Raw genomic sequence first — 26,196 nt, 5'->3', positions numbered from 1 at the left:
CCCAGTATCATACGCTCCAATTAATGGTCGTTGAAGTCAAGCTCAAAGCATGTTGGTTGGCCTCCGCTAACCTCTGTGGCACAGGGGTTTCCGTAAGGCAGTCTTAAGGCTAGCCTCCCCTTATCGGATGAGCGATTGGCCCGGGAATTGGCGGATATGCATCGCAGTCAGGGGGTTTTTCCGTTGGCGTTGTTTGAGGATTTTATGGTGCCGAGGGCGGGGGGGTGGTTGGTTGGGTTGGTTTAGGTGGTTGTTAGTTAGGATCTGGGGGGGGGTGGTTGGGGTGTTTCTAGATTAATTGGTGTGAGAGTTCACGGTGTTCTAGTGTGTGAATTCAGGATATATCTAAGACACGAGCTCAAGCACAGGGCTTAAGTACAATGTAATAGCTGCAGATATAGGTACATCCATAAGCAATGCGTATACTTCCACCCACACCGCCCAGCACAACATCCCACACCGCCCTCTTCCACTCCCGGCAGAAAAACAATAGCTCCATTATCTCCATCTTCCCCAAACCCCCAACCACCCACCCACCCTTAACCTCCCCCTCAAACCTCACTCCCACCAAAGAGAAAAATGACAACCCACCGCGCCGACGCGAGCACCTTCCTCGACAACCGGGGCTACAGCGGGCCTTTAATCCGGGGCGTGAACCCCGCCACACTCTTCGAAAAACCCGTTCGCGACCGCATCACCGACTCCTACTACTGGAAAGAGCAATGTTTCGGACTCAACGCGGCAACCCTCTGCGATCGCGCGGTCGAACTCACCTGCATCGGGGGCGTGTATGGGGTCGCGGAGAAACCATCGCCGTTTTTGTGTCTTGCGTTTAAGTTATTGCAGTTGAACCCGGGGAGGGAGGTGGTGTTGGAGTATTTGAATTTTACGGACGAGGAACCAGATTCAGATGATGAGGGGGATAGGGAGGTGGATACAGATGCAAGGGTACTCAAAACGAAAGGATCCTTCAAATACCTCCGCGCCCTGGCGGCGTTTTATGTCCGGTTGACGTTTGAGCCGGTGGAGGTGTATAAGACGCTGGAACCGTTGTTGTTGGATTATCGGAAACTGAAACGACGCGTGCGGGATTCGTTTACCCTGACGTATATGGATCAGTTTGTGGATGAGTTGTTGACCAAGGAGAGAGTGTGTGGAACTAGTTTGTGGAAGTTGCCGGCTAGGCAGCAGTTGGAGGATTTGGATTTGTTGGAGGTGAGGGTGAGTCCGTTGCAGGAGGAGTTGGAGGAGATGGAGAGGAGTGATCGGGAGGATGATGAGGATGATGATGGGGGGAGGGAGGGCGATGATTGAGCTTGGTTTCTCGGGTTATACATCTTTCAAGAATCTGGGTTGGGCTACTGGGACAGTGGGCTGAATCCCTGCTATTTTCTGCTCGGGTCGGCCATCAGTACCTGCCGGTCTACACGGAGTCGAGCCAGTGGATCGAGCTGAGCTCATATCCCGGCACATACCGCCGCTTACAGCCAGGCGAAAACGGTACAAGACGACTACGTCTACACATCTCCGGCCGGACACGCCATATATACCCCCTTCAGTCACGCTCGAACAGGTATATGTGCTGGTGACGAGATCTGCAATATCAACGCCAGCAATGAAACAGTCGATTCATACAGCCTCCCATATGCAATCCATGCCCGGCGATCTATAGGATCAAAATCCCTGCTGACGATGCCATTTCTCCTGCCAACCCTTGTACCAAGGGCTCTCATCCAATGTAGCCACCTGCCAATCCTTCGGAACGAGTCCGCTGTCCTCCTGTTCCTTGGCCCACGTCTCCAAATTCGGGAGCACAACGTGCTCCACGTGCCATGTACCCTTGTAGTCCATCAGGTTCTTCTTGCCCTCCTTGAGAACCTTGGCCGTCAGCGCCGGTACACCCGGTTCGTCGCGGAATTCCGTCACCGGGGTGAACAGAGCCTTAAAGTTGAAGACAACCGCGGCAGAGAGTGGAAGACGGCGGAGGGTCTGCCAGTCGACTCGGAGGTGGCAGTCCTCCAGTTGGAGATTAGGGTCTTGAGACAGGCGAAGTGTCTCGTGAGGATCCCCTTTGGGCATGTACAGAGGCTGTCCGACCTCCAAGCCCCAGGAGCCTCGCTGAATGGGCTTGTCGACCGGCATTTTGGTGAAGAACCTAGACACAGTTGTAAGATCATCGACATCAATTCAGGTTGGATATGACACCTACCGATCCATAGAGAATTGCATCTTCTCCTTATAGTCGGGGATGGTCTCGTGAATCTGATGCAGCTGGAGACCAATCTTGGTCCCGACGTTCCACCCCAGAGACGAGCAGATGACACCTGCGCGGAGGAAGTAGAAGCCCGTCTTCTCATCCCGCAACATGATCCCAAAATCTTCCGGTACATTATCGATGAGGATCTCGAGGGGATGTTTCGATTTGACATCCTGCTTCGTGCCCAGGATCTTGTTGTGAAGGATGCGATTGTTCTCAATGAAAAAGTACTGCGGATAACGGGCACAGACAAATTGCAGCACCATTTCCATGAGTTCCTTGCACGCCAGCTCCGAGCCAGGAAGGTATCCCAGCACCGAACTGCCATGCTTCGCGTAGAGCTCCTTGCGCTGGGCGATTCTCTCCTTGTATGTGTTTTCGAGTTCAATCCACCAGTCCGTTTCCAACTTCGTAAGAGCTATTGCGAGGTCAATTTCCGCCGAACAGCGGGCACAGGAAGACATACACATCGTCTGATGGTAGGACCATCGGAAAGGGCGATAGGGTCGGGCCAGCGCCTTGTCAATGTCGAACTCGTGGTACGGCTCGGGCAAGGGTACTCCACTAAGCTCTGCATAGTCGGGAAAATCACCTAACGCTTTGACTTCTGCCACTGAGAACCCTGTGGGAGTGTATCTCTTATCCGTGCATGTCTGGTAATTCGATGTCATGGGAATACTGTACTCCCCCACCTCTTTCTCGTCAATCTCTTCATACGGAACTCCGATCTGGAACGAGGCAAGAACATGGCGACGTTGCGGCGGGAGGATATCCACATAGGTTGGAGTAGAAGGCCCAGTGGCAGGCTTCTTGTCTGCTACCCATGATTGCCACCCGCTTTTTGACCCCCGGTGGCTGCAAAGACGGCGTAAAATGGCGCTACCTTGCAATTTCCCCGTGGCGAGGTAGAATCCACCGAGTGCGACCATGGCCAGGCCGACCAGCCACAGGTTACCCTGGTGAATCAATACATTCATGTTGATCACTGGCGGTACCACATCGAACAGACAACAGACACAGACACAGACAACAGACAAAGCGACGGCACCGTCAGTCGTAGTAGCAGGAGCCCAAATAAGCAGCAAAGGGAGAACCGGGGCAAATATACCGGACCTGACAGGGAGAGGACGTTATATTAATAGATCTCGACGCAGAGGACCATCATCGCGGATAGCGGCAGGCCATCCTGGACGCTCCGTCTGTGATGGAAATCGGGAAATCCGAGGTGCTAGACCGAATGTCTTGTCTTGGTTCGGAGAGGTCGCATACCTCGACAGCTTTTACTCTGTTTGGTGCGGCGATGCAGATAGATAATAGATAAGGCCAGTCTGGCTGAGATAACCGGGCTTCACTCGTGGACAGCCGTCAATGGACGCGATTACCGGCTCAGGCTCATGGCGGATCGGCACAACCTTATGCTGGGGGGGAGGGGGGAATGATTCGTCCATGCCTGCCTATAGCAGAGTCATGTCCCACCATCTTTTGATCGCTTTGTTCTCCCCGACCAGAGTCGAGTCGATGACGTTCGATCACAGAGGCCCACTCCAGCCTAACAGGATGAGTACATCCGCTGCAATGTAACGAGGAACGACTGCTTGACTTAGGTCTAGTTATTCATTGTACGACCGCTCGATCAGGCTGTTGCACTCGTTAGTTATACAAGCACCCCAGGATGCGGATTCTCCTGCACCAGGTGAGGGGTTGGAGGAGCTCACGGCAGGAAAGAGATAGGCCCACGGCAGCCAGCAGATCATGGCGAGGACAGGCGACATCCTGGGACCGACTGGACTGAAGGGGAAAAGAACCGGCGTGCGACTGGATTTCCCGGAAGGGCAAAACTATCCCGCGGTCATGTGCCGGATGACCGCGTTGACCGCTGCTCGATTAACTGATAGCAGTGCATACCCTCAGACAGCTTATCCACTTCCTTCTATCCGTACACCTGTCTCAGACACAATAAACAAATAACAATCTACGTTATCGATTATAGGCCAGCTTCTGATAAGCCAACATCTTACTCCAATGATTGAAGTTGATGGATAATTGTACACTTTTCCGGATGGCTAACCATGCCAACTACTAGATCCATCGGAAAACAACGAACCCTTAATCACAGCTACAACACCAACAACTAGTTGGCAATGTATTCGCCTATTGCTCTATTTCCAGGAGACCTAAAGACGAATACACCACACACCGCCCTAGCTACCAAATTCCACACCTTCCAACCTAAGAAACACCTAACCCACTACGGTCCAGAGTACTCCATACAGCATGACACATTCCACATATGAAGAGCAATGTTCAGAAACCTAAACCAGGTGGCAACACAACCAGGATAATGCAGGTACCCGGCTGGCTGTGTTCCAGGCGCAGCTTCGAACATTCCAGTGGGTTGGGATCTGGAGGAAGTGGCAAACTAGAGTCCTCTGGGGAACGGCTATCCGTGCGTGCTCCGTAGATTAGGTGTCATTTGGGCCAGGCCGGTCGATTCCTGAAGAACAGGTTGCTGCTTGATTGGGTGGGGACCCCCTAAACGTGTATCGACGACCCAGAGATCCCATGGAATGCAGGTAGCAGGCTAGAAATCGATGCCTAGTATTCTCGGTATTAAGCCCAGCAGTAACAGCCCATGCATCTAACTATCAGAACACTCGCTCATTATAAAATTACATGCTGAACCGCAACAGCAGCAGACCACCAATCTTTTAATGCATTCATGCAATTTCAAATGACGCTCATGGAACCTGGCACTTATAGAAACACAGACAAGGAAGAAAAAACAGGGGCCAGATGACAATAGATGGGGTAGAAAACAGGAGCGAGGGGAGGATCTGAAAATCCATTAGAGTATGTACTTCAGCTTGTAGCACAGGTCCCTGTGCTTCGATATACACGAAGGTCGACAATCAGAAAGGTCGATGGAATCGCCACGCCCAAGCCGATGACGTGGTGGGGGAAGTTGGTTGTAGATGCGGCAGCATTTTTCCACCGCTCAGGGGCGAATGGCAGTCGTTCAACATTTTTAGCCTCCCCCGTCCAAGCCCAATACCCCTCGTGAGCATGCAGCCATGATGACGCGTAGACATCGCAGGGGTCGAGACACCGACGGTGGGGTGGGCGGGTGGGGCTGTCGAGGCCATCGTCTCTCCTGTAGTCGAATGAAAATGAAGTCAAGGATTATGTGACAAATGGGTATCATAACACCGCTGTTTTCGCCGAAACACGCAAATCGAGAAGACATAGGAGATGCAAATGCAAAATGCGAAGAGATTGGTTTTTGCGACCCTTAATCGGGGTTCGTGAGCTGCGTCACGTGTTAGCGTCTGACCACAAGTTTCAGAGATCACAGGGGACTGACCCGCAGGACAGGCCGAGAATAATCCTCGTTATCTTGAAGCGACACATCGCTATCTCGGCGGCCATTCTGATACAGAACGGTGTCGGTTTTCATGCGGTTGTCCGTAAATGTCGGCATACGGCTGGCGGCGGACCCGGCTGACAAGGTATGACTATGGTTGTCGGAAAACATGCCCTTCATAAAACTCATCTGTGAGCCTTTGCTTTGTCTTCCATCCAGCAGGATGGACTGTACACTTGGATCTGGGCTGTTCGAACGCGACTTGCGTTTCGCGAAGAACAACACGAATATCAGAGCCAGGATGGCAAGGGCGCCACCAACGGAGCCTACCACAACACCGGCGATGGTTCCCGAACTCATCCCCGAGCTACCTGTGCTCTTTTCGGACGAAACATTGTCGGCCGCAGACGTGGAAGTTGCCTTGCTGGGGCTGCCAACCGTGACCGTCTTCACCACCCCGGAGTCCGTTGTGACTGCAACCGTCGGTCCGGTCGTCGTAGCGGCAGTGGTTTCGGATGTGGAAGAGGAAGTCTAAAGATAGTCAGATCTGATAGCGTGTACATATATAAAATTTGACAGGTCGATGCACACTTCAAAAGTCGAAGCAGCTATGACACAGCCCGTAATAGCAGCACCGCCAATACCCTCAGGCGCCGTGCAAGAGAACTGTCCGGGCGAACAACGTCTAGCCGTCATCGGCCGTCATGCGGGCAACTCAAGACATCGACGGTGCACTAATCACGACCGAGGAAATTGACTGATAGGAAAGGGCACTGACCGAGGTGGAAGAGGTCGATGTTGATGTCGATGAGACGGTCGCTGTTCCGGACGGCTGATGACCGACGATTTCGACATAGCCATAAAGGCCCTTGGTGGTACTTCCACAGCTGTCATCGGGATAGCCGGGGCAGTCCTGGCTGCACTCCGATACATTCACATTGGTTGCTGAATTGGGAACAATGTTCGAGCACCAGCAGTCGTATCCTTGAAGGATTCCAAACGCATAGTCGCTGCAATGGTCTTCGCACAGACCGTTCGATTGGTAGGTACTTTCATCTGCATGGAGTCAATGACGGCACTTAGAACACACACCGGTATCACGTACTCGCGTTTTGAGAGGACCCGGTGTTTGTCGACGAGCAGTAGGTGAGAGAGGATGCGACCGACACAGGCCAAGCAAGCAAGGCAATCACACCCAGCAACGGTGGAAGAATAAAGTCGGCCCGCATAGCGACTATTCCCGCTGCACTGATCGGACTGGCTCCTGGCGTTCCAAACTCAGTTGACTGTTAGCCGAGATCGTGCCTTGTAGATACGGATCGATGGTTGTGGATGCCGGATATGATGACGCTCCCACTTGATAGAGGTGCTGTAAATGTGGTCGAACCCCACCGACAATTCAACCTTGTCGAATGTTTTCAAGTACGAAGCTCGAGAGCTGCTATAACCCCCAAGTCGAATGAATCATCCGTCAGGCCCGTGCCCAGAAAAGGTGAGTACTATAACGACTGAAGTTCGGGTAGACGTCCCGCAGATGAACTCAGACCGAAGGTAGCTGATGCCGATCAGCCACGGACCCCCAACGACCACATCGCAACTTGACACCGAATCGGTACGTACCAGAAAGAAGATTAGATGGACAGATTTTGCTGTCGAATGGGAGACGAAAAAAAGGAATCGATTCAATAAAGGGGCGTTTTCAACTGCGAGGGAAAGCCGAACCAGACATTGGAGGAGGTACGGGATCAACACGGCGCCGGTAGGATCAGAAGGTAATCGGCATCGTCCCCTCCGACCAGGGGAAGCAAGCGAATGGCGAGAACGAGGGGCGAGTTGATGTTGCAGATGCGGGTGAACGAGAGATGGAAGTGGGAGGTAGAGGGGAAGAACGAGAGGATTAAGGTGAAAGGCAGTCGGTCTCCTCAAGATGGAATGAATGAGGAGAGTTCGACTACGACGACGACGACGACGGCGACGGGACTGCGAGTGGGAGCCGTCGTGGTAAGGAAGAGTGAGTAAAGTAAGTACCAAAACGGAACCTGGCTGGCCCAGTCCCGATGTTCCAGTTCCACCAGTGCGGCCAGTAACCGTTCTAGAAACCGGGACCTGAAATTTTAAATTATCGAGCCCGGTAAGTATACTTGTCGGAGTACGTAGTCCGTGGGTGCGAGCAGCAGAGCAAGAGGGAAGAAGAGGAGTCTATCATGGTGAAATGGCCAGGAAGGTACGGTACTAATTATGTATGAAGTATGGGGAAAAAGAAAACAAGAGAGAAAAAGAATAAAAATAAAAATCCGGCTTACCCGCTTTGCAGTGGGCCGCTGCCTGTTTCGGGTCTAGCGGGCTGACCAACCGTCGGGTCCATACGCGTCGCCGTACGGAGTATTAATCCCGTCGCTTTTACGGTTACCTGTTACCTGCAGATGTATGGTGAATGGTACCTGGCTGCGTACTATTTGGAGGGGCTGGAGACAGGCCTCTGTTGAGGGTTTGCCAGCACCTTCAAAAGGCATCGTGACCGTGAGGAATTCGCGCCCGGAAGAAGGACACCGCCTGTGTCTCCTTCCTCTCCCAGGAGGAGCCCGGTCGCAACACCTCATACACTCCCGCCCCCAGTCGGTGTCCTCCCGCGAGTGGGCAAGCTGACGCTCCTGTGCCGGAGGTCACGTATTTGGTACGAATCGGTCTACGCTTGTACATGGACCAAATACAAATTCCGATCTGCTAGGAGTCTCCTACAGTATGCTTACGGTATGGCGCCACCACGTTAAAGGACGAGAAAAATATTTGCAAAGTGGACTGCCACTGGGATCAGGGGACGGAGAGAAAGCGAGCGAGAAATCAACAAACAAACCAAAGAATGATAGAATCCAGCGGCCCTGGGCACATTTGAAGGAAACCTGGTCAAAGGAACAATTAAAGCGACCAAACTCTATCTTTGTGGTCACTGGCATGTAACCTTCTAAGCTCATGACAAACGAGATCCCGGTCCTGAAACAGCCATCCTTCGCATGGGGCCCGATCCTCCCCTCCCGGCGACGGTCTGCTTTGGTGACTTTTCCTTGCCTCTGCCGGTGAATTGGGTTGGTACCAAACCAACCCGGAGTGGATTAGCTGCCTATTTATTGCCTGCGTCACTTTGTCTGACACAGCGGACGGGCACTCGGAGGATGCTGCTGGACGGCTGTCCTTGGACGCCCCGACCGTCTGGAGCACCAAGTGGGCATTCGATGCTGGATATTACCCAAGGAAAAGGGATCTACCGGTTCAGCCACTTGGTAGCCGAGCCAGGTATTCAGCGTTTGAGACAGGGCCACGGACGCAGATCTGGACCCGGTGATTGGTTGTGGCTGGGTCAGCACTGCGTGGCCAAGGCCTCTGTCGTCGTACTTGATACGTAGTCCGTCACAGGCATCGACTAGAGGGTGAATGAATGATCTTAGATGGTTGAATGATATGATAAAGTTCATAAATTCCAGTAGTCCTCCGAAGCACAGATTCCAAGATGGTTGCCTGTTGACCAGAATCACTGCGGTGGGGAGTGCCCGGTACACCACAATACCGCACATAGGAGAAGACAGACTAAGACTCCTCCGAGGCCACTAAAGGACGACTAACCCCGGCTAGGCAGGACTACTGCGCCCTCACCACGACGCGAGGTAAGGTAACGATCATACGGCACTCGCCACCGCACAGGACAACTCCTGGTCTTAGAATCCGCAGCAGTGGAGTTGCAGCCCGGCAGGCAGGAGTGGTCTAGAAGGGATCGGTGGTGCATCGGTGGTGCGCGGCTCGATTCCCGCGTATGATGTAAATTATTCCGGTGCGGTTCTGGCTTGGCTTGGGTTCTGGCCGTGGCTGGGTCGGAATACTGTGTACTAAGCCTGTAAGGATGATGGATCGGATGGGATGGCTCGCAACTTTCCCACTTTCCCAGTCTCCTCGAGATTTTGGAACTTGGGACTGGGAGATAACAGTGGTGGACCGACGGTTTCAGCCGGCCTATCCCGTCTGCTTTCCCAAGGATGTCCACTCAAGGGATCCACGGACGTCGGTGGAAAGCAGGCAGTGACAAATCATGCCGCTGCATCGTTTGCGCCCGTCCACGGTTGGCCTCCCCTCGTGTCAGGGCTCAGGCACCGCGTACAATACAAGCTTTGCACTATCCCAAACCATGGTGCTTGGGGGCTGCCATGCTCATGGCTCCGACATCATGATTACATACATCCATCGGACGAAGGGCGTGGGGTGATACTGTGGGAATCTCCCAGACTACCAGAATGGGTAGAACCGTGCGATGTTGGTGCATGGGGCCAACAACTCTAGGCAGCAAGGTGTGCGCTGTTCAGTCGGTACTTTTCAGTAAGGTGTTCCAGGACCATTATCAAATATCAAATCTTCCATCTCCTCCGATAAGTGGCACGGGGGGTTGCTGCGGTGCAACCTGCGGCGTCATCGCCAGGTTCTTGCGCGGTCGCATTGCTCGCAAAGACATCTCGAGTATATCTATGGAGTTGCTCTTCCATCGACCAGAATGAAGGAGGGGATCGACAATCCTTCTCGTTATCAGCGCACACAAGCTTTCCGATCCTCATCGGCCCTCATTGCGACATTTACCAGTTCCATTGTATCTTCGGCCCCGGGATGAAGGACCTCATCCGTATGCCCCTGTCAGCCAGCCCCATCGCCAAGTATGCAAACCAACTGACTGGACCGGACCAGTGGGAGATTGAAAGTTCTTTGCTCGTTGGGAACATTATCCCGAGGCTATCATCGCTCGCATGTTGCCCTGGCACCGGGGGGCTGGCAGACTGGCAGTATAGAATCCTGCGGACGGCACAAAGCATCGTCCACGATGGAGCGCTACGCCGTGCATGCATCAACATCCCTGGAGATGCGCTATACTACTGTGCCGTCCAGGTGCTAAGCTCCGAGCATCTTACCTCTGGACCAATGGGACGCGCGAAGCCCATCTGCCCAGGCCAGCGCGTGCGAGGATGACGCCAGTAACTTAAATATCTGAAACCCCGCCTTTCAGCTGCCACCACCATATCATGCTATCCAGGATGGATACCAAGACTTGGGATGGTTGACCGAGTCCAACCTGGGTCAGATGGTTTGCAGCCGGACTACTTACTGTCTGTCACTCGGTCTGCTTGGCGGGGTTGTCCGGCACTGTCGAATCCCCTCGCTAATCGCTATACAGTGTACTCCATACAGTATGGAACACTCCGTACTCCGTACACAGGTTTGGATCGGATACCCGACTATCCCTTTCTCAGACCCCGGCGCATCATTGGCACATTGCAGTGGAAAGAATGCCTCATCCGAGATATGAAGGGGTCTCCCGGGAACTACGGCACTGCCGACCGAGACTGCCAGATCGCTAGCCTTATCTATGAAACCATCCGCAAGGGGGATTGTCGCGATGCTCAGGCCATAGGATGATAGTGTGCAAGCGAACCATGGAAACCGAGTGTGGCTGGTGCAGCGCATCCCGCGCGATTAGGCTTTGCGAATCATCCCAGCAAAATGCCGGGTCTCGCCAGGACATGACTATCGCACTATCCATATTCTCGGCATTTGATCTGGACTACTCCATGTGGAGGCCTCATCATGATCTCTCCATCGCCTCAGGTGTAATGTGGCTTGACCAGGGAAGAATGAAAGTGGAATCCCAGGAATGAAGCAGCCGATTAGTCACATGCCGATCGCGGGCGATTCGTAAGCATTTCAGTCAGACATCAGTCATCTCTCGCGCACTTGTCCAGTTCTCCTATCTTGGACTCCGGAGTCGCAAGGAAAACATCATGGTCAACCTCTGCTAGATACTCCATACAAAGAACCAACAATCCCCCTCCCTCTATACCAAACAAAACCACCCCCAAAACCAACACTCACAAAGAAAGCAACCCAAGTAAGCAATAACCACGAATCGACCAACGAAAATCCATCACACACAAAAATAGCAGCAATTGCATCCCCCTGGTGGGACAGTTAATTTACTCTAGCGGCGTAATTTTCATTTACGTCGTAGCAGTATTTCTGTCCTGGCAATTTCCTTCTTCCTCCTGTCGGGTCCTAATTTTGGTAAACGGTAAACAATAGCAGGCCCCGCTGTTGGATCAGTCAGATGGCAGAATATTGTCGTCTCGATTTCTCGCTGTGGGTGGGTGCAGAGCTGTCACTTGATATTATCATCCACTTACTATCTACTAGATTGTCGGATCTAGTTGTGTCTATTCTTGTTGCTCTGTTATTATTGTTGTTATGTTTATGATTTTATAGCTTAACAATGATTGGACTATTTATAGATGTTTGTTTATGTTTATTTCCTTCCATACTTACTACTAATCTACTGAGCCTACCGGTGTATACGGACCACAACTTATGTACTATAACCATGTAGCTATAGCCAAGTATCATACTCCGTACACAATCCTCATCCTCCCCAGCACATCCCGAAATAGCAGCACCCTCGGATCCCCGGCCCCTCAAGCTCACTCCCATTGACAGGTCAGATGAGCAACCCAATACCTGACCTCCTCCCACCCTTCCTCCCTCACTCACCCAGCTAACGACTGACTACCTTACCAAACTAACCCATCCTACCTCCCATACCCCAAATAATCATGCACCATTTACCCAGCCCAACTCACTACATCTCGAGCACACAATTCCATAATATAGCATAGCATAGCATAGCATAGTTCAGTATAGTACACTTACTTTCCTAGGGAAAATCCACCGGATACATACATACTGTACGTGACCAGTCACATCCCATTCCCATCCCCCACCCAACGCAGCCCAGAGCGGCAAACCTGAAACATAAGTCTCTACCTAGTACCTACCTACGCCGGAGGATAGGTATGTGCTGTATATGCATGGGCTGCATGGACGGGGCGCGCGGGGGGCGAGCGAGGCTGATTTGGGTATTTGCTCGCCTTGTGTGTTCCTGTTCCCTTTCTTCTACTCCGTAGTTCTAATCTATAGGTGGATAGTTTAGGTGGTGGTGGTGGGAGTAGATGGTAGATATAGCGACAAGGAGAAGATTGTAGTTGTTCATTCATTTATTCATTCATCATTATGTTATCTACTTACTGTAGATTATATTTCATAGCTAATTTTATATAGCTGCGTTCCAGCACAGATGCAAGCATGTCAACAGTCATGGTATCAATGCATCGTTTCACCATCGCTCCGAGCGTGGTGGCCGCCAGCGGTGCTCGACGAATTCCCGCTCTTTCTTTCTCCGCTCATCCCGAACAAAGCGGGGAGGACCTGTTGGATGGTCCAGAAGCAGGGGGCTGGTTTTATCCGCTGCAGGTATCAGCGGAGGAGGCCCCAGAGGCATCGTCGCTCGCTCGCGGTGGATCTCTTGGATCCGACGACGGCGTGCACGCCGAATCTCCTCCGAAAGCTCAATCAGTGCATCCACGTCCTCCTATGCAGGTCGTCAGTAGGGGATACGCGCAGGTCGCACGGAAGACGAGTGAAACACACCTGTTCAAGGTAGGAGAATACGTAATAATAAGACCCGGTCTCCTCATATTCGTAGCCAGACCGCTCCAGGGCTTCCTTCACCACCAGGTCCTTCGTAATCTCCGTCCACAGGCTCTCTCGACGATCTTTGATGCCAACATATCGACGTCCTATTCTCCCGAGTTGTCGCTCCGGGATTTCGTCAGACTCCTTCACGTCGTTGATGACCAGCGTGGACTCACGATCGGTATATCGTGATGGCTTGATTTCTTGAGTCACTATTTCAGCCCTTGTCGACGACTTGTCTCTGGGCGGGGCCGTAACAATCTTCAGGTCTTCTTCCCTGGTCTTCACTTCCTTCCGTGGGGGAAGGCCGTGGCCACGGCGCCGATAGAAATCCTCCTCAACAAATTCTTCTTCCACCAGCGACTCCCGGCTACCATCGCGGCGTATTATAGTAAGCTTTTCTTTTTCGCGCTCCAATGACCTTGGCTTGGGAGGGTCAATGGGCACAGGCTGTTCTCGTCGATACGGATCTGCTGAAGGGCGTCGAGAAGGTGGAAGGACTTCCTCGTCCTCTCGCCGCACAATAAGAATGTCTTCTTTGTCTGACCTTCCCATCGGACCTCTCTCACTATCAAAGGATGAGCAGTGCATCATTTGGGATACAGCATGATTGGACGTACCGTTGGCGAATCTCTGCCTCTGTCAACACAATTTCGGGGCTGGGGGCTCGGGGTGGGTAGACTTTTCGACGACCTATCAAGGAGTGAGTGCGTGCAGCAATAGTGAACAGTAGAATTATCGCAACTCACTCTCGTGGACATGTCTTTCACGCACCGGTGGTATCTGAACTGGGGATGGCGCCCTGGGCATCACAACCTCAGGAGAAGATGACCTTTCCCGGCTGTCGAAAAAGATTGTTTCTTCATCGACACTTCTGGTTGGTCCTCTTTTCCTAGCTTCCCGGATCAAGATCTTCTCTTCATCGACTTCCTCATCGAGCTCATCGTCCGCTTCATCGATACTTCTGTGCCGGTGGGATCTGTGCTTGTGTCGTGATCGTGACGATTTTTCATACAATGGGCCACTTCGGTGCCTGCTGTGGTGTGCCTTCGCCACATCCTCTGGAAGCAACAAGCCCTCTGGATCATAGTCCGATTCCCGCACAATCTTTTCCTCCAGAAGACTTCTACTGCGCGGCTTGGGCTCCTTTGGGATCTCATATCTGCGTCGATATACCGGCCGCTCTTTCTTTGGGACGACAACAATATCCCTGTCCGAGTCACTATCAGTATACCTTCTGTCCGTCTCTTCGCGAATGACGACCTCTTCCTCTACATCCACCCCCCTCGAACGGGGTCTTCCGCGACGGCTAGGAAGTTCATCTCGATCCCGATCATAGACGCGAAGTCTCTCTCGTGGAAGTGGCTCGAGATTCTCGGGTTCACGCCTCGCAATCGGGGGTGCCAGTTCTCGGGGATATTCTGGAGCTTCGCGTAGGATTTCAGGTCCTCTTTGCGCCTGAAGATGTAGACGCTCGAGCTTCTCACTAGGCGGTACCTCCGGTCCTCGACGCTTGTATCTTATATCCTCCTCGAAGAATCGCTCATCCCTCCCCCGTCGCGGATACACCTCACGTTCCGCTTCGTACAGATTTTCCTCATCGTATTCGCGAGCCCGGCCACGTCGAGGCATATTGCGTCGCTAAAACCGTAGTGCCCAAAATAAACGTATATAAGTCCACAGGGGCAGTCTTCAAACCGTGACGTGCTGATATCTGTCAAAGCTGACATGCGAGTTCCTTCACAGCTGCTATACGTGCAGCACCGAAGCGGGGTATCCAAACCAAACCAACTGCAGTCACAAAAAATCAGCAAGAACAATAAACATGAATCATCACCGTAAAATAATCCCCTAGAAATAATCAGAGCCTTGCGTCAACGACGGAAAGGACCGATTTGCAGGAATCTTAGGCAGAGGCATCAGAGGCTGATCACTGCAGGCTGGAAGCGACCCCGCGGCTGAGTCGGCTGATGTCATGCTGCAGCGCAGCCAGCCTCTGCCCGAGTTTTCCCCAAGGCTTTCGCTTCGCTGGTTACGAGCCATCTATCTTTAGTCTTGGGGGGGTTATTTCTAGGATTTTGTTGACTTTGCGGAATTTATGTAGGAATTGATTCATTAGAGAGAAAGTCCAGTAATCGCTGGGAACCATGGTACTGTGACGGCATGGCTTAGAAAATGTATATTTTTGGCTGCTCTAATACTATATATTTTGGCCCGGTTTTAGAAGACTCAGTTGAGTTGGGAAGTGGGAGCATTGTCGTCCAATTGGATTATGGTTGATGGATATTTCTTCCAACTATAATTGGGTCATGCAGTGTGAATGTATCTCAGGCTACTATATATTTGAAGGCGGGCTTAGGTCGAATTGTCGAGAGAGGCTGATGAAACTCGATGACTTTAATGGAATTTTTCAAATCGATGCGACAAGTAGGTAGATGTACAACTCTTGAATATTGGTACTAAAAGAAGCAATCCACTGATCTTTACCAAGCAACATAACATGACCTAGAGTTCTTGATGCTGTAGGAGTGCGAGATGTGAGATCTTCACGAGGTTCAAGTCGCTCCGACTGGTCAAGCTCTCTGCGACTGGCCGAAAGCTGAAATCATGGCAAAGCTTCCATCACTCTATTACGTAGTCTGCCTCGCTTGGTATTATCCAGATCTCAAGATTCGCTGAAGAGCCTATCCAAAACTGAGACGGGTCTGTCCCTTTTCCGGCTTGCCTCGATTGCTACGATTGGCCTTCTTACGTGGGCTAGATGCCCCCGAGTTATGTGCAGGTCCTTGAGCCTGTCGCATACTGGCTGCTTGTCGTTCTTCATCCGCCAGGTCTTTGGCAAAGTGCCAATCATCATGTTCTGCCTTTTCGTGCTCTGGTAGCACGCCCCCGCAGCGACTGCAGGTATAATGCCCGTGTACCGGTTCCGCTGGCTGGGGAGAGGGCTCACCTGGTTGTGGCGTTGTGTGCAAGTATTCGTCGACGTTCTCGCTCATTTCTTCTGCATTAACATCGTTCAACTCAGGCTGAGTGTTAGTCTTCGGAGGCCCGGTGAAGAACCGCTTAATGCCATTGTCCTCGAATTTCCTGCGTTTCTCATCAGGTTGCTCAACCTGTAATGGCTCTTCAGCCGTCCAATCCCTCTTGGACTGTCCCATGTTCTTCGCCTGCTCTCCTCGAAGTAGAAAGCCATCAATCGCCCGGTTTTTCGACACGCCATCTTCGAAACCGCCCACGCTCAGAGACAAATTGGCACAGGGCCATGCACGTCCGTCGGTTATTACTTGACGGAACAGCGTCTTCCCCAGTTCAAATAGTAACGCTTCATCGATTGGTGACGAACCGGAAATGGGAAGTTGACGGGAGCGAACCTGAGCTCCTTGTCGATGATGCAAGGCAACTGTTTTTGGGCGACGCTTGTGCTCAAGGACGCCATCCTCAACCAGACGGCCATAAATATCAGCCGCAAAGATTCTTAGCCACTTATCTGCCTGATCAACAGAGTTGATACTGGGTCTGAAAGATTTTGCAGAAAGCATCGACTTGATCTGCGTCCTTGAGTTCACTTCACTTTTGTCCTCCCCTCGAATGATTCCATAAAGCCAGGCAGCAGTATCGTCGTCCAACTTGGCGCGAAACTGCTCCAGGGACACCTTCAAAAGGTCACTCACTTGCTCTGTTCCAAACATCGCGGTGACCTGATCTCCCAGTTTACCCCCAAGCATCCTAATCTTTGTGAACTTATAACCACCGAGAAAGTTCTGTACCGCACGATTCCGTACAATAGTCTGCTTGTTTGGCTTGTTGCATGCGCTCCCCAGCTTTGCCATCATTTTGTTTCTAGCAACGCCCGCAGAGCACGTGTAGCTGAGCTGGTCCCAAACAGCTGTCCGGACTGATCGGACGATCTCGGACCCTATCAGCATGGCGATGTCGTCCCAGTCGGGATCGTCGACCTCTGTCTCATTCGCATCTAGGTCGACCAGACAGTCTTCCGTATTCCATTCCAACGCAGTTGTAGGTGGGGTAGGCAGTGGTATGACTCGGTCATCGCCCTGGGGATCGGTGCGCAGTTCGGGGTATCGCTGAAGAAGGATACCGTGCACGAGAGGTGACAGATCAATGAAGACTTCGTCGACGCTGGCTTTCTCAAGACCAGCCTGCTGCATAGGAGACTGAGAGTTGGCTCCCAATCCATCACCAGCTAACACCTTATGCCATCTCGATAATTCTTCCTTCATCACCTTCAAGATCTTGCGCGATTCGGCCCTGTACGGATCCAGACACACTTTGTCGGTATTCATTCTCTTGAACGCATCGTCTCTGTATGCCCACGCTCCACCCTCCCCTTCTCGAAACGTTGCAACGTGTTGTAGAACAATCTCAGGACAGAGCTTCTTGGCCTCTCCGGCCGATATCATCCTCGTTATTCCAAAGGATCGGGCAGGATAATTTATCGCAATGAGTGAGTCCCATTGTTGTACAGCGAGAGGCACTGTGCGGGGTGTCCCCAGCCGTACCATCTCACATTGTGCATAGAAAGCATCAAGATCGATGTGCGCAATCACGCGAAGAGGTGTCGCAGTGGAAACCTGACGGAGAAGCTGTAGGTGACGGTAGGTGTAGCGAGACACGGACTTCACGGAATTGCCGGACGAAAAAGTCGACGGGAGGGGTTCCGGGGAAGAGCATGGCATATTGATAACGAGAGTGCTATAGTCATTGCGGAGTTTAACATGACCAGTGAGGACTGACTAGGAGATGGGATGTCGTATCCTGGATGTAACACCTGCTTCTGTGAAGAAGTCGGGCTGAGAAAGTGAGAAGCCATCGTCCGGGGTTGGATCCGTTGACTCGGGAGGTTCTCGCCCAAAGGGGTTAGTGGTTCTTGGGCGGCGTCGAACACCAACGCCTCCAGTGCATCAAGATCGAGTCAATCTAATCAACCCCTGAGGGTGTTCTGATGCGTCTTCTCCTCACTTCACGATGCTTTTTACTCTCTGATGTACTTTACTAATCTCTCATCTAGCTAGGGCACATATTGATCAGCCCAAGTCCAATACTAGCACCAGGTATTGCTATAAGCCAACATTCGAACCTGCTAGAATATCGTCCCACTTCATTATATATAATACTTGAACTCAAATAGGCCATCAGCTGATGAAGCAGATGTTTACCTACAGGAGCGGGTGTATGCGTGCTCTGACCATGAAATGAAGGATCATTTAGGTCCTGCGAAGAGTGCATCCAACACTGATTGGAGGTTGTTTTCGTGCTAGCTACGAATGTTGGTCATGAGGTGCATTTCCAACATCTGATCAGATGAAGCGATGATATCATTACACGCGAGCTCTAAAAAAATCCCACGTTCGGTGGCTACACAATGCTCACAGGTGTCGTTCGCATGATATTTTCATCGCAAACAGAGCATCGGGCAGCCATTTTTGCCTCCTCAAGATGTCCAACGATGAAAGGCATCGAGTCGGTGTCGATGTAGCCCCAAGATCATCTGGTGGCCCTAAGTCTTCCCGACCGCAGACCGCAGTTTGAATCTCAGACTGAGACTGCAATATCTGCATGCCCTTCCTGCCTCCAGACTAATGAATGTATGCTCAGCTGCGAGGTAAATGTGATCTGATTCGAGCAACCGGCATATGCACAATTGCTGTTATGAATACAATCAGTTCATGGCCCTTTCTTCACCTGCGAACTCGATAGGGTTGATGCAGCCACTATGGAGACCATGCGGCAAAGAAGACACCTGGACAGATGTCATTCGGGCAACGGATGGGTCCAAATCCTGGTACATGGTCTCACCGCTATGCAGATATTGGAACGGGCAGCGGCGGGAAACGCCTTGTCGGTATCTGGAAGGGGGTAGAAGGTGTGTGACACTCCATGTCGGACACTGTTGGCCTGATGCTTTTGTTGAAGGAGGGTGACAGCCGCGCGAAGCAAAGTTAAACCCCGAAGGAGGCACAGGAGAAACCTGGTGGTGTTACAGAACCATGCTTCGAGACCGCAAAGACCGGTTAGGTCAGTCGGTGGCTGCTTTTTGGGATGTGCGAATCAAGGAACATCCGACCAGTTGCTGTAAGGGAACCGAGATGATCGATCATGCAGCTGGCCGAGTGTGGTCAAGTGCTCTTACCAGATTGCTGCATGGAGGCTGTGGATGAAGACGTACTCCTGTCCTTACTGTACCGGGAGGGATACGAAGCTGTAGGAGGATTTTTACGGTTCCTATACGGAGCACAGTAACGCCTCGGGTTTCCTAAACCGTTTATTTATCATGTCATGTCATTTTTCGCCCACGGAATGTGCTCCATAATGGTTTCTCTTTTCTCCGCTCCTTTCATATAGACCCCTGTCAGTTAGAGTCAAAGTCATCAAGGTCTGGTTAGCACCACTTCGTCGTTCCCACCGTGGACACAGCCGAGCGTCAGTGAACCCCGATTCAGCGGACCGGGCGGGTTGGAATATTTCATGGGCTGCCTTGAATGGAGGATGGAGGATGATCCTAGTATCATCCTGAAGGAGGAGAGTAACCTTTCCGGACGGCGAGTGGAGATGGATAATTACTAGTGGCAGGGACCACAACGGGCGGATGAGTGCCCAAGCCGCCACGCATTCCTGCCCAACTGCAGTGCCCACCCCGCACGCCACTCTGACTGGCTATGACCAGGGGGTTTCGGCAGCGACAGATCCATGGGTTCTTTAGCTGCAGATGAGCCGGAACACAAAGTACCACTAAACAGAGAGATACGACTCTCCATGTACCACACACGATCGGTTCCAGCAGCCGCGTCTAGGTACGGAGGACTCCGTAAGTGCTCCGTAGGTACTTCCATCCTCCCGTGTGGATGGGTTCTAGGAGCAATTCCGTGGCAAGCCCCTACTCGGTACTTTGGTTTACCAGCCCCATCAAGTCAGCACTGACAAGCTAGTTCCATAGGGCAGCTAGATATTCAATATCTGCAGTGGATAATATGAAGGGAGGTAACCTTGGGTCAGCCTCTACTCCGTACGGAGAAGAGTATGTCACAGCCAACCAGATACGTGAAAGGTGCGGATAGACATCCTTCCCGTTAGATTCTTGATGTCTAGCAGCAAGTGGCCCCAACTGCAACCTGCTGCCATGACTGTCACCGCATCTGAGCATGGATGTATAGTTTCGGCGCCGGTACTCCGTACTCCGTACCTGTTGGATCTCTGCGTAATTCGGGGCTGAGTCATCCAACGCTGGTCAGACGAAATCGGTGGCATTATAATAATATTATTGTGGCAAGGCTTTACGCGCGTGCATTTGGTTGGTGAACGGAGCAATCGAACTCGCGTACGCAAGACTATTGCCTTACTACCGAATGGCTAGGTCAATAATGAGGCTATCCAGTAACGGTATATGGCTGCCCATGATCCCTGGATCGGAGGGTGAATCCTTACCGTTGAACGGCCTTCCATGGATCCATCGACGGACACCCAAACTGGCCGTATTTCTCCGCGGTTCGACCGTGGCTCGTGATTCTCGGGGATATGTACCCAGAGTACCCAACTATGGGCCAGATTGACAACAATAGTAAACATCATCAAGAATGATATCGAAAAATTGCTACCCGTTTGAGGTGATGAACCATCATTGCCAATGACCCTAATGAGTAATAATGATGACGATTAATCATCCTTCATAAATGAAAAGAAAACCCAAACGAAAAAGAGGCTTGCCGCCCTAATGGGATCTTCGTTCGCCATCCGCATTATGCTCGCCCGTCGTCAGCAACCGCATCATCCTCCGTGAGATTCACAATCAAGCCGCACGGGTAGGGGCAGGAAAATCGTCTGCACCATCGCCTTCCATGACCCCGGCGGCAACGCCCCATTAGTCGATGCGGGTTTCTAGTGGCAGTCATCGCGCGCTCATCATGCTGCCGGAGAGGGTCTAATCGTCGCTCGGGTGGAGTCAGTCGTGGCACCAGACATGGCCGGGCAGCCCAAAGCCGGCCCAACAGCCCAATCACTGCCCCCCACTGGCTGCCTGCCCCCCTCCCCTCCTCTCCCTCGCTCGCCGCCGCGCCCTGCAGGTTTCTCGCTCGCTCTCTCTTATCTCCCCGGCCCTCTCAATTTTCCCTTTTCCTTTTCTGAATCCACCCCATTCTGATTCAACAACCCCCCCCCTCTTCCCTCTCGCCCTCTTCCCTTCCTCCCCCTTCTTCCACCCCCCGTCTCCCGATCTCCTGCTTCCTCTCTTTTCTTCCCTTTTCTCTCTCTTTTTCCTTTCTAGTCTGGTATTTTCCCGCCAGCTCAAAAGGTAATCGAGTCTATCCGGGAGTGACCCAATTGAGGAGTCCACCACCACCACAATCAAAAGAGGCGGAGATCCCACGCAGGAGAAGAAAAGGACCACCATCCTCAACATCTCCCTCCTCCCTCCCCATCTCTCTCACCTTTCACTGAGATCCTCATCGTTCAATTTCAATCTCACGCCTTGAGCTCTCATCTCTCCCTCGCCTGCCGGCCCTGTTGAAGGACAATCCTGTCTCTTTCGTTTGCGACTTGCTTAATGCTGGAAGTGATCCATCTTTAACAACTACCGTGGACAAGAACGCTCTCGCCGGGATTTGTTTCTTTTCTTCTGTTGGACAAAGAGCCATATAACCCACCCTTGGATCCCAGCTCTTTACCTCGCCTTCGTGTTCTGCATGTGTGCTTGTGTCAACCAAAAGTCGGATTAGCCTTAGTTATCAGCCTTGGATTTCCCGGACGCTGTCTCATAGAACTGTACTTGGTGCTGTTTCTTCTTCCAATCGACCCAAGAGACCCATCTACCGTCATCTTCCTCTGGACCCGTCGGCTCTTCCTGATTTCCTGGACTACTTTTTGGCCACTTGGACCCGTTGCTATAATACATTAATACTGGAGACCAATCCCCTGGACCGAAAAAAAGAATGACTGGCCGTCTTGGATTTGAAGGGCGCCCGGAGCGTCAAAACGAATATTTCATTCCTGGCGATGGTATCAGCCGGGAAGTCATCCAAGCAGACATATGCCGTTACCTTGGAAATGATGCGCTCGTAAGACCCGGAAACCATAATGTCTGTGCCCCGATGCTCTCCTATGATGATTCTCAATGCCGAAACACAACACGGTCATATTGGCGGGATATTTGTTCTGGCTGAAGCAGTAACTGACTGAATGGAAAACAGGGTCGTCAGGGTTACTTCATCCGTGCCTACCGGAATCTCACCTCGGTACGTATATTTTCTCTGATTATTACGGGCCGTGGGATGGACCTGTTGAACTAACAATGTCTGGTAATTTAGGAAATGATTGCTGACCTCAAAGCCGACTCTGCTCGGTGGGAGGCGGACGTCCTACGCCGGGCTGACCAGGGCTATCCCAGAGGTAGTTACAATCAAGACTACAGTTACTCCCAGGCACCTAACATGGGATCAGCGAGCTACCCAGTGTCTGCCGTCCACGAAGGGCGTCAGCAGGGAGGCCCATCTCCTCCACCTGCCTACTCGGCACCTCCCCCGGCTCCTCAGCAATTTGTGGTGGATCCATATGCCCAGCCTCCGTACGCGGCGACTCAGAGTCCCCCGTACCCCCCGGCATCCTCCTACCCTCCAAACCACTCTCCCTTTGGAACGGCCGCAAACCCGTACCCTCCCCCACAAATCCCATACACTACTTCCAGCCAACCTGCGGTGACTGCGGAGATGCACCCCACGTCATACACATATGGCACTGGCTATGCTTATGAAAACGGAAGAAACAATGCCCCTAGGTATCCCGGGCCTGGCTATGAACCCGAATCGGACTACTCTCCCGTTACTTCTGGAATCCCTTATCCTGCTACCACTGCCCCGGACCCTCGGATAGGAATGGATCCCAGATACACTCCCGAGGCGACATACCCCCCGGCAGACCGCAATAGGCCACAACCAGCCAGAGGCGGGGAAGCTCCGCGCCGTACAAGGTAAAGAAAGTCAATGTCCACTTTCTCCCTGCCGGCCTAGGCGTATATTCCAAACCATTTTCTGTCCTTGAAAGGCCGCATCATCCCTGGGATTCGCAGGTACTCCACATTTCTGCTTGTCTCCAGAGCCTTTTATGGACCATTCTTCCATTTTTTACCCTATAGGAATACGAGACCGGAAGAAAAAGCGTGCATAACTTTTCATGGGAAACAATTTGCAATTACCGGAGCCACATGCTAGGATCGCTGGATATCATTTCACCTGGACGCCATTCATCTTATCCCTGATTTACTCTTGAAGTCCGCTGAACGTCTCCGCAGACGTTGCCTCGCGCCTGAGTGGGCCTGGATATCGCTCTGTCGCGCGGGGTCCGACGGCAGTTTTTGGTGTCAAGCTTGGTGGACCCAAGCTTAAACGTGATGGATTACGAGGGGGCATTTTGGATTTGTGTGTTGTAATGCCAGCCGTCGCTGTGCTTTGTCTCTTTCTTGCCTTGCTGGGTTGTGGTTCCATTGTCTGGTTTCTTTGGGGTGTACTGGTCGTGGTATTCTGAATGCGTTCGTGCCACAGTTTTCTTCTTCGATCGGTGTTTTCGACCATCTCCTATATGTTGAGTCCGATGGAGCACCCACTGATTTCTGGAAAATACCAGCTAGGGGCTTCGATGACATACAGTGATGCTGTCCACGAGCTATATGTAGATATGAGCATATACGGCGTTATTCTTTGTTCTTCGCTGGTTCTTTGGCTATCGCATTGGTCCCAAGGGTTTAATAATCGATCTACCGTCCACTAAATCGTGTTATGTTGTATTTGGCCCCTGCATGCCCTTGTCGGAAATTCTTATCCAGCCGGAGGTCGGATTTGGCTGGACTTTGGCGTTGCGGTGACCATGCTAGCTGACTTTGAGGGTCATAGAATATCACACATTACCTGCTTAGATCTTCTGGGACTTGCCTTCCAATGATGCCTTCACTCCATTCTGATCGGACCATCCGCTTCCATCTTCCCAATTCACTAGATACTGAACGAGGTGTTTGTTCATGCTGCACCAGATGTATTAGTGAATGGGTGCACTCATGTACATGAAGGTTTCCTGATGGCTGCGGCAGGCAAGTGTATCCGTAACACTCCTGTTAGCCTTGGGGCTCTTTCCACCTCCATTCACTACCAATCTCCATACTCGCTTAGAAGGGTCTGGACAGAGTGTCTTAGAGAGGATTTTGCAAGATGGCGATGTCATCGATCACCTTTCTGCATCTGGCGCCGCCGAGACTTGACGCCGAGAGTTCTCGCTGTGCTCAACTCGTGGCCTGCTTCACTGGATGAGCGACTGGCCGTTCAGCGCCGCCTGCTTCAAGATGGACCTGGCTTCTTTTCCAAACTTCATTGACGGCGACGTCAAACTCACCGTCGAGCCAGATGTCTACAAACTACACTCCCAGGTGCTTGCGGCTGCCTCGAAGGTCCTCGGAGACCTGGTTGCTCCATTGCCTGAAATCGGCCCATTGCCATATATTCAGGGGATGAACCACCTGGGTATCCGGGAGATCAATCTAGTCGGCGATGCCGCTCATAAATACGGTGCCTTTCAGGTCCAGGTAAGTCGTCAAGACTTGAAATATCTATGGACTGCAATCTAATGGGTACATGCCTAGGAACCACGGCATTTCAACAACGAAGTAATGGGGTTCACTGATTTGGGTTCCTTCCCCGTCTGGCCAGCAAAGACTCGCCAGTGCTGGGCAAATATTTTCAAGATGTTTTACCAGATCAACCCTACGCTGCATGATAATGGGATGCCCAGCAATTTGTTGCAGAATAGCCTGGAATTGGTGGATCTGGCCGAAGACATCGAAGCAACCCATGTCATCTTTCCCGCTATCAGTACGGCTCTCGTCGGATATGGCCAGGAGTTTTACCACTGCATCGCCCATGACCCGATCCGCTGGAATAAACTCGGGCTGAGAATTCAATCGGTGACAATCTTCCAGGAGTCGATCATCCATCTGGTGGGGAGATGGAATTGTCTTACAGACGACGGCTTCAAGTCACTGCCTGAAGTTTCCCGTGAGCTGTGCTCGAGGAAGCAAGACCAGGTGGTTATGTTGAAGCAGATGGTCGAGGTGCAAATTTTACAGCATCAGCCGGGTGCCATGCCGCACACTAACCCAGCCGATGCTAAATGCAGAGATGTCTACATGTGGATGGCAATCGCCTTCTTCCGGCAGTGGCTCTGCCAGACCATCACTGACAGTCGGAATCATCGTGCCCTGGATGGAGGAGCTGCCTTCTACCGTGCCATTGGCGCTGGGGGCGGTGCTTACCTCGAGGTGATAGATCAGAGCAGCCTTGTCCTACTATTCCCGATAGACCATTACGAGGTGATGATCATCGAAGAAAGACTTTCAACGGTGAAGGACCGTGTGAAGCATCTGGTTGCCGAATTGCTGGTCAATCGAAGTGGTTATGACCCTAAGGCTTGGGGCGAACTCCCCTACCTTACCTGCTGCAAGCTCTACAACCAAGACTTCCCCTGGAAGGTGAATACTTTAGAGGACGCTGATTATGGTCAGACCGAGTGCGACCCATTGCCGACCTTCGAGACGGTGACAGGAGATGACATTCCGATTGACATCCGAGGCCCTGTCCCGACCTGCGATGACCCTTTGCTTAGCTCAAGCCCCAGCCAGCTCTGGGCCGACACCAGTATCGCCAGTTACAGTACCTACGACTCGACAAATAGTTTTCTGAGCTGCGACACGAGCTGGGATATGAACCCGGACTTTCTCCCAATTCTCCCATCACAACCAGTCCTCACTCCCTTCAACGTTACCACTGATGTCATTTGCTACAACCAGATTCGTGGAGTTGGCCAGTCCAACACCTACGACAGCAGTACTCTTTTCCTTTTACCGGGAGATGTCGAGGCTGCTACATACCCTCCGCAGTAGCAGGGCCTTAACTCCAACCTCACTTTTGATGTGCAGGTCTTGTAATGCCTATCCTCTCCTCTCGTGTCGATCACCGCCCGTTCCCTTTCCTCTGGT

General features: G+C 52.0%; 9 protein-coding genes across 9 annotated transcripts; 3 read left to right on the top strand and 6 right to left on the bottom strand.

The window, feature by feature from the left end:
* The first annotated feature begins 530 nt into the window (after nt 1-530).
* BO80DRAFT_148570 (PRP38 family protein) lies at nt 531-1,494 on the top strand. Its single transcript, XM_025713761.1, has one exon. It carries the CDS (start codon nt 580-582, stop codon nt 1,312-1,314), a length of 735 nt encoding a protein of 244 aa, XP_025573215.1. The 5' UTR covers nt 531-579; the 3' UTR covers nt 1,315-1,494.
* On the bottom strand, nt 1,495-3,429 carry BO80DRAFT_148569 (heme-dependent oxidative N-demethylase family protein). Its single transcript, XM_025713760.1, has 3 exons — nt 2,724-3,429; nt 2,210-2,675; nt 1,495-2,155 (listed from the first exon to the last, which is right to left on the bottom strand). Exons 1-3 carry the CDS (start codon nt 3,232-3,234, stop codon nt 1,675-1,677), a joined length of 1,458 nt encoding a protein of 485 aa, XP_025573214.1. The 5' UTR covers nt 3,235-3,429; the 3' UTR covers nt 1,495-1,674.
* A 2,117-nt stretch (nt 3,430-5,546) lies between these two features.
* On the bottom strand, nt 5,547-6,847 carry BO80DRAFT_456965 (WSC domain-containing protein; the record flags this gene model as incomplete). The annotated part of the gene is made up of 5 exons (XM_025722201.1): nt 5,547-5,564; nt 5,619-6,149; nt 6,210-6,284; nt 6,397-6,674; nt 6,724-6,847. 5 exons carry the CDS (start codon nt 6,845-6,847, stop codon nt 5,547-5,549), a joined length of 1,026 nt encoding a protein of 341 aa, XP_025573213.1.
* A 3,241-nt stretch (nt 6,848-10,088) lies between these two features.
* On the bottom strand, nt 10,089-10,604 carry BO80DRAFT_148477 (uncharacterized protein). The gene has a single exon (XM_025713759.1). It carries the CDS (start codon nt 10,502-10,504, stop codon nt 10,232-10,234), a length of 273 nt encoding a protein of 90 aa, XP_025573212.1. The 5' UTR covers nt 10,505-10,604; the 3' UTR covers nt 10,089-10,231.
* Nucleotides 10,605-12,681: 2,077 nt separating this feature from the next.
* Nucleotides 12,682-15,197, bottom strand: BO80DRAFT_426986 (uncharacterized protein). Its single transcript, XM_025719898.1, has 4 exons — nt 13,919-15,197; nt 13,790-13,862; nt 13,125-13,737; nt 12,682-13,065 (listed from the first exon to the last, which is right to left on the bottom strand). The coding sequence occupies exons 1-4, from the start codon at nt 14,799-14,801 to the stop codon at nt 12,811-12,813; spliced, it is 1,824 nt and encodes a 607-aa protein (XP_025573211.1). The 5' UTR covers nt 14,802-15,197; the 3' UTR covers nt 12,682-12,810.
* Nucleotides 15,198-15,729: 532 nt separating this feature from the next.
* Nucleotides 15,730-18,258, bottom strand: BO80DRAFT_148417 (DNA-directed DNA polymerase eta). Its single transcript, XM_025713758.1, has one exon. It carries the CDS (start codon nt 17,864-17,866, stop codon nt 15,854-15,856), a length of 2,013 nt encoding a protein of 670 aa, XP_025573210.1. The 5' UTR covers nt 17,867-18,258; the 3' UTR covers nt 15,730-15,853.
* Nucleotides 18,259-20,109: 1,851 nt separating this feature from the next.
* On the bottom strand, nt 20,110-20,839 carry BO80DRAFT_148375 (uncharacterized protein). Its single transcript, XM_025713757.1, has 2 exons — nt 20,613-20,839; nt 20,110-20,537 (listed from the first exon to the last, which is right to left on the bottom strand). Exons 1-2 carry the CDS (start codon nt 20,754-20,756, stop codon nt 20,211-20,213), a joined length of 471 nt encoding a protein of 156 aa, XP_025573209.1. The 5' UTR covers nt 20,757-20,839; the 3' UTR covers nt 20,110-20,210.
* Nucleotides 20,840-22,102: 1,263 nt separating this feature from the next.
* On the top strand, nt 22,103-23,149 carry BO80DRAFT_411489 (putative transcription factor RfeG; the record flags this gene model as incomplete). Its single annotated transcript, XM_025717974.1, has 3 exons — nt 22,103-22,258; nt 22,370-22,414; nt 22,487-23,149. Exons 1-3 carry the CDS (start codon nt 22,112-22,114, stop codon nt 23,147-23,149), a joined length of 855 nt encoding a protein of 284 aa, XP_025573208.1. The 5' UTR covers nt 22,103-22,111.
* Nucleotides 23,150-24,507: 1,358 nt separating this feature from the next.
* On the top strand, nt 24,508-25,686 carry BO80DRAFT_325753 (uncharacterized protein; the record flags this gene model as incomplete). Its single annotated transcript, XM_025715160.1, has 2 exons — nt 24,508-24,747; nt 24,805-25,686. Coding segments are annotated over 2 exons (1,122 nt in total), but the record flags the coding sequence as incomplete, so codon positions are not given.
* Nucleotides 25,687-26,196: the final 510 nt, after the last annotated feature.

This window comes from Aspergillus ibericus (assembly GCF_003184845.1).
Source record: "Aspergillus ibericus CBS 121593 unplaced genomic scaffold BO80scaffold_32, whole genome shotgun sequence".
Classification (NCBI taxonomy): Eukaryota; Fungi; Ascomycota; class Eurotiomycetes; order Eurotiales; family Aspergillaceae; genus Aspergillus; species Aspergillus ibericus.
The sequence above is the reverse complement of the archived record's forward strand: the minus strand, read 5'-3'. Positions and strand labels throughout refer to the sequence as shown.

What these genes read in the sequence shown, in the direction of transcription:
- BO80DRAFT_148570 (XM_025713761.1), top strand. Translation starts at nt 580, where the DNA reads ATGACAACCCACCGCGCCGACGCGAGCACCTTCCTCGACAACCGGGGC.
- BO80DRAFT_148375 (XM_025713757.1), bottom strand. Translation starts at nt 20,756, where the DNA reads ATGATGTTTACTATTGTTGTCAATCTGGCCCATAGTTGGGTACTCTGG. An exon ending in CCATGGAAGGCCGTTCAACG is followed by an intron (nt 20,538 to 20,612) that starts GTAAGGATTCAC and finishes TTATTGACCTAG; the next exon opens with CCATTCGGTAGTAAGGCAAT.
- BO80DRAFT_148477 (XM_025713759.1), bottom strand. Translation starts at nt 10,504, where the DNA reads ATGTTGATGCATGCACGGCGTAGCGCTCCATCGTGGACGATGCTTTGT.
- BO80DRAFT_426986 (XM_025719898.1), bottom strand. Translation starts at nt 14,801, where the DNA reads ATGCCTCGACGTGGCCGGGCTCGCGAATACGATGAGGAAAATCTGTAC. An exon ending in TGAAAGACATGTCCACGAGA is followed by an intron (nt 13,863 to 13,918) that starts GTGAGTTGCGAT and finishes ACTCCTTGATAG; the next exon opens with GTCGTCGAAAAGTCTACCCA. An exon ending in GAGGCAGAGATTCGCCAACG is followed by an intron (nt 13,738 to 13,789) that starts GTACGTCCAATC and finishes ATCCTTTGATAG; the next exon opens with TGAGAGAGGTCCGATGGGAA.
- BO80DRAFT_148417 (XM_025713758.1), bottom strand. Translation starts at nt 17,866, where the DNA reads ATGCCATGCTCTTCCCCGGAACCCCTCCCGTCGACTTTTTCGTCCGGC.
- BO80DRAFT_148569 (XM_025713760.1), bottom strand. Translation starts at nt 3,234, where the DNA reads ATGAATGTATTGATTCACCAGGGTAACCTGTGGCTGGTCGGCCTGGCC. An exon ending in GTCCTACCATCAGACGATGT is followed by an intron (nt 2,676 to 2,723) that starts GTATGTCTTCCT and finishes ACCTCGCAATAG; the next exon opens with CTCTTACGAAGTTGGAAACG. An exon ending in ATGCAATTCTCTATGGATCG is followed by an intron (nt 2,156 to 2,209) that starts GTAGGTGTCATA and finishes AACTGTGTCTAG; the next exon opens with GTTCTTCACCAAAATGCCGG.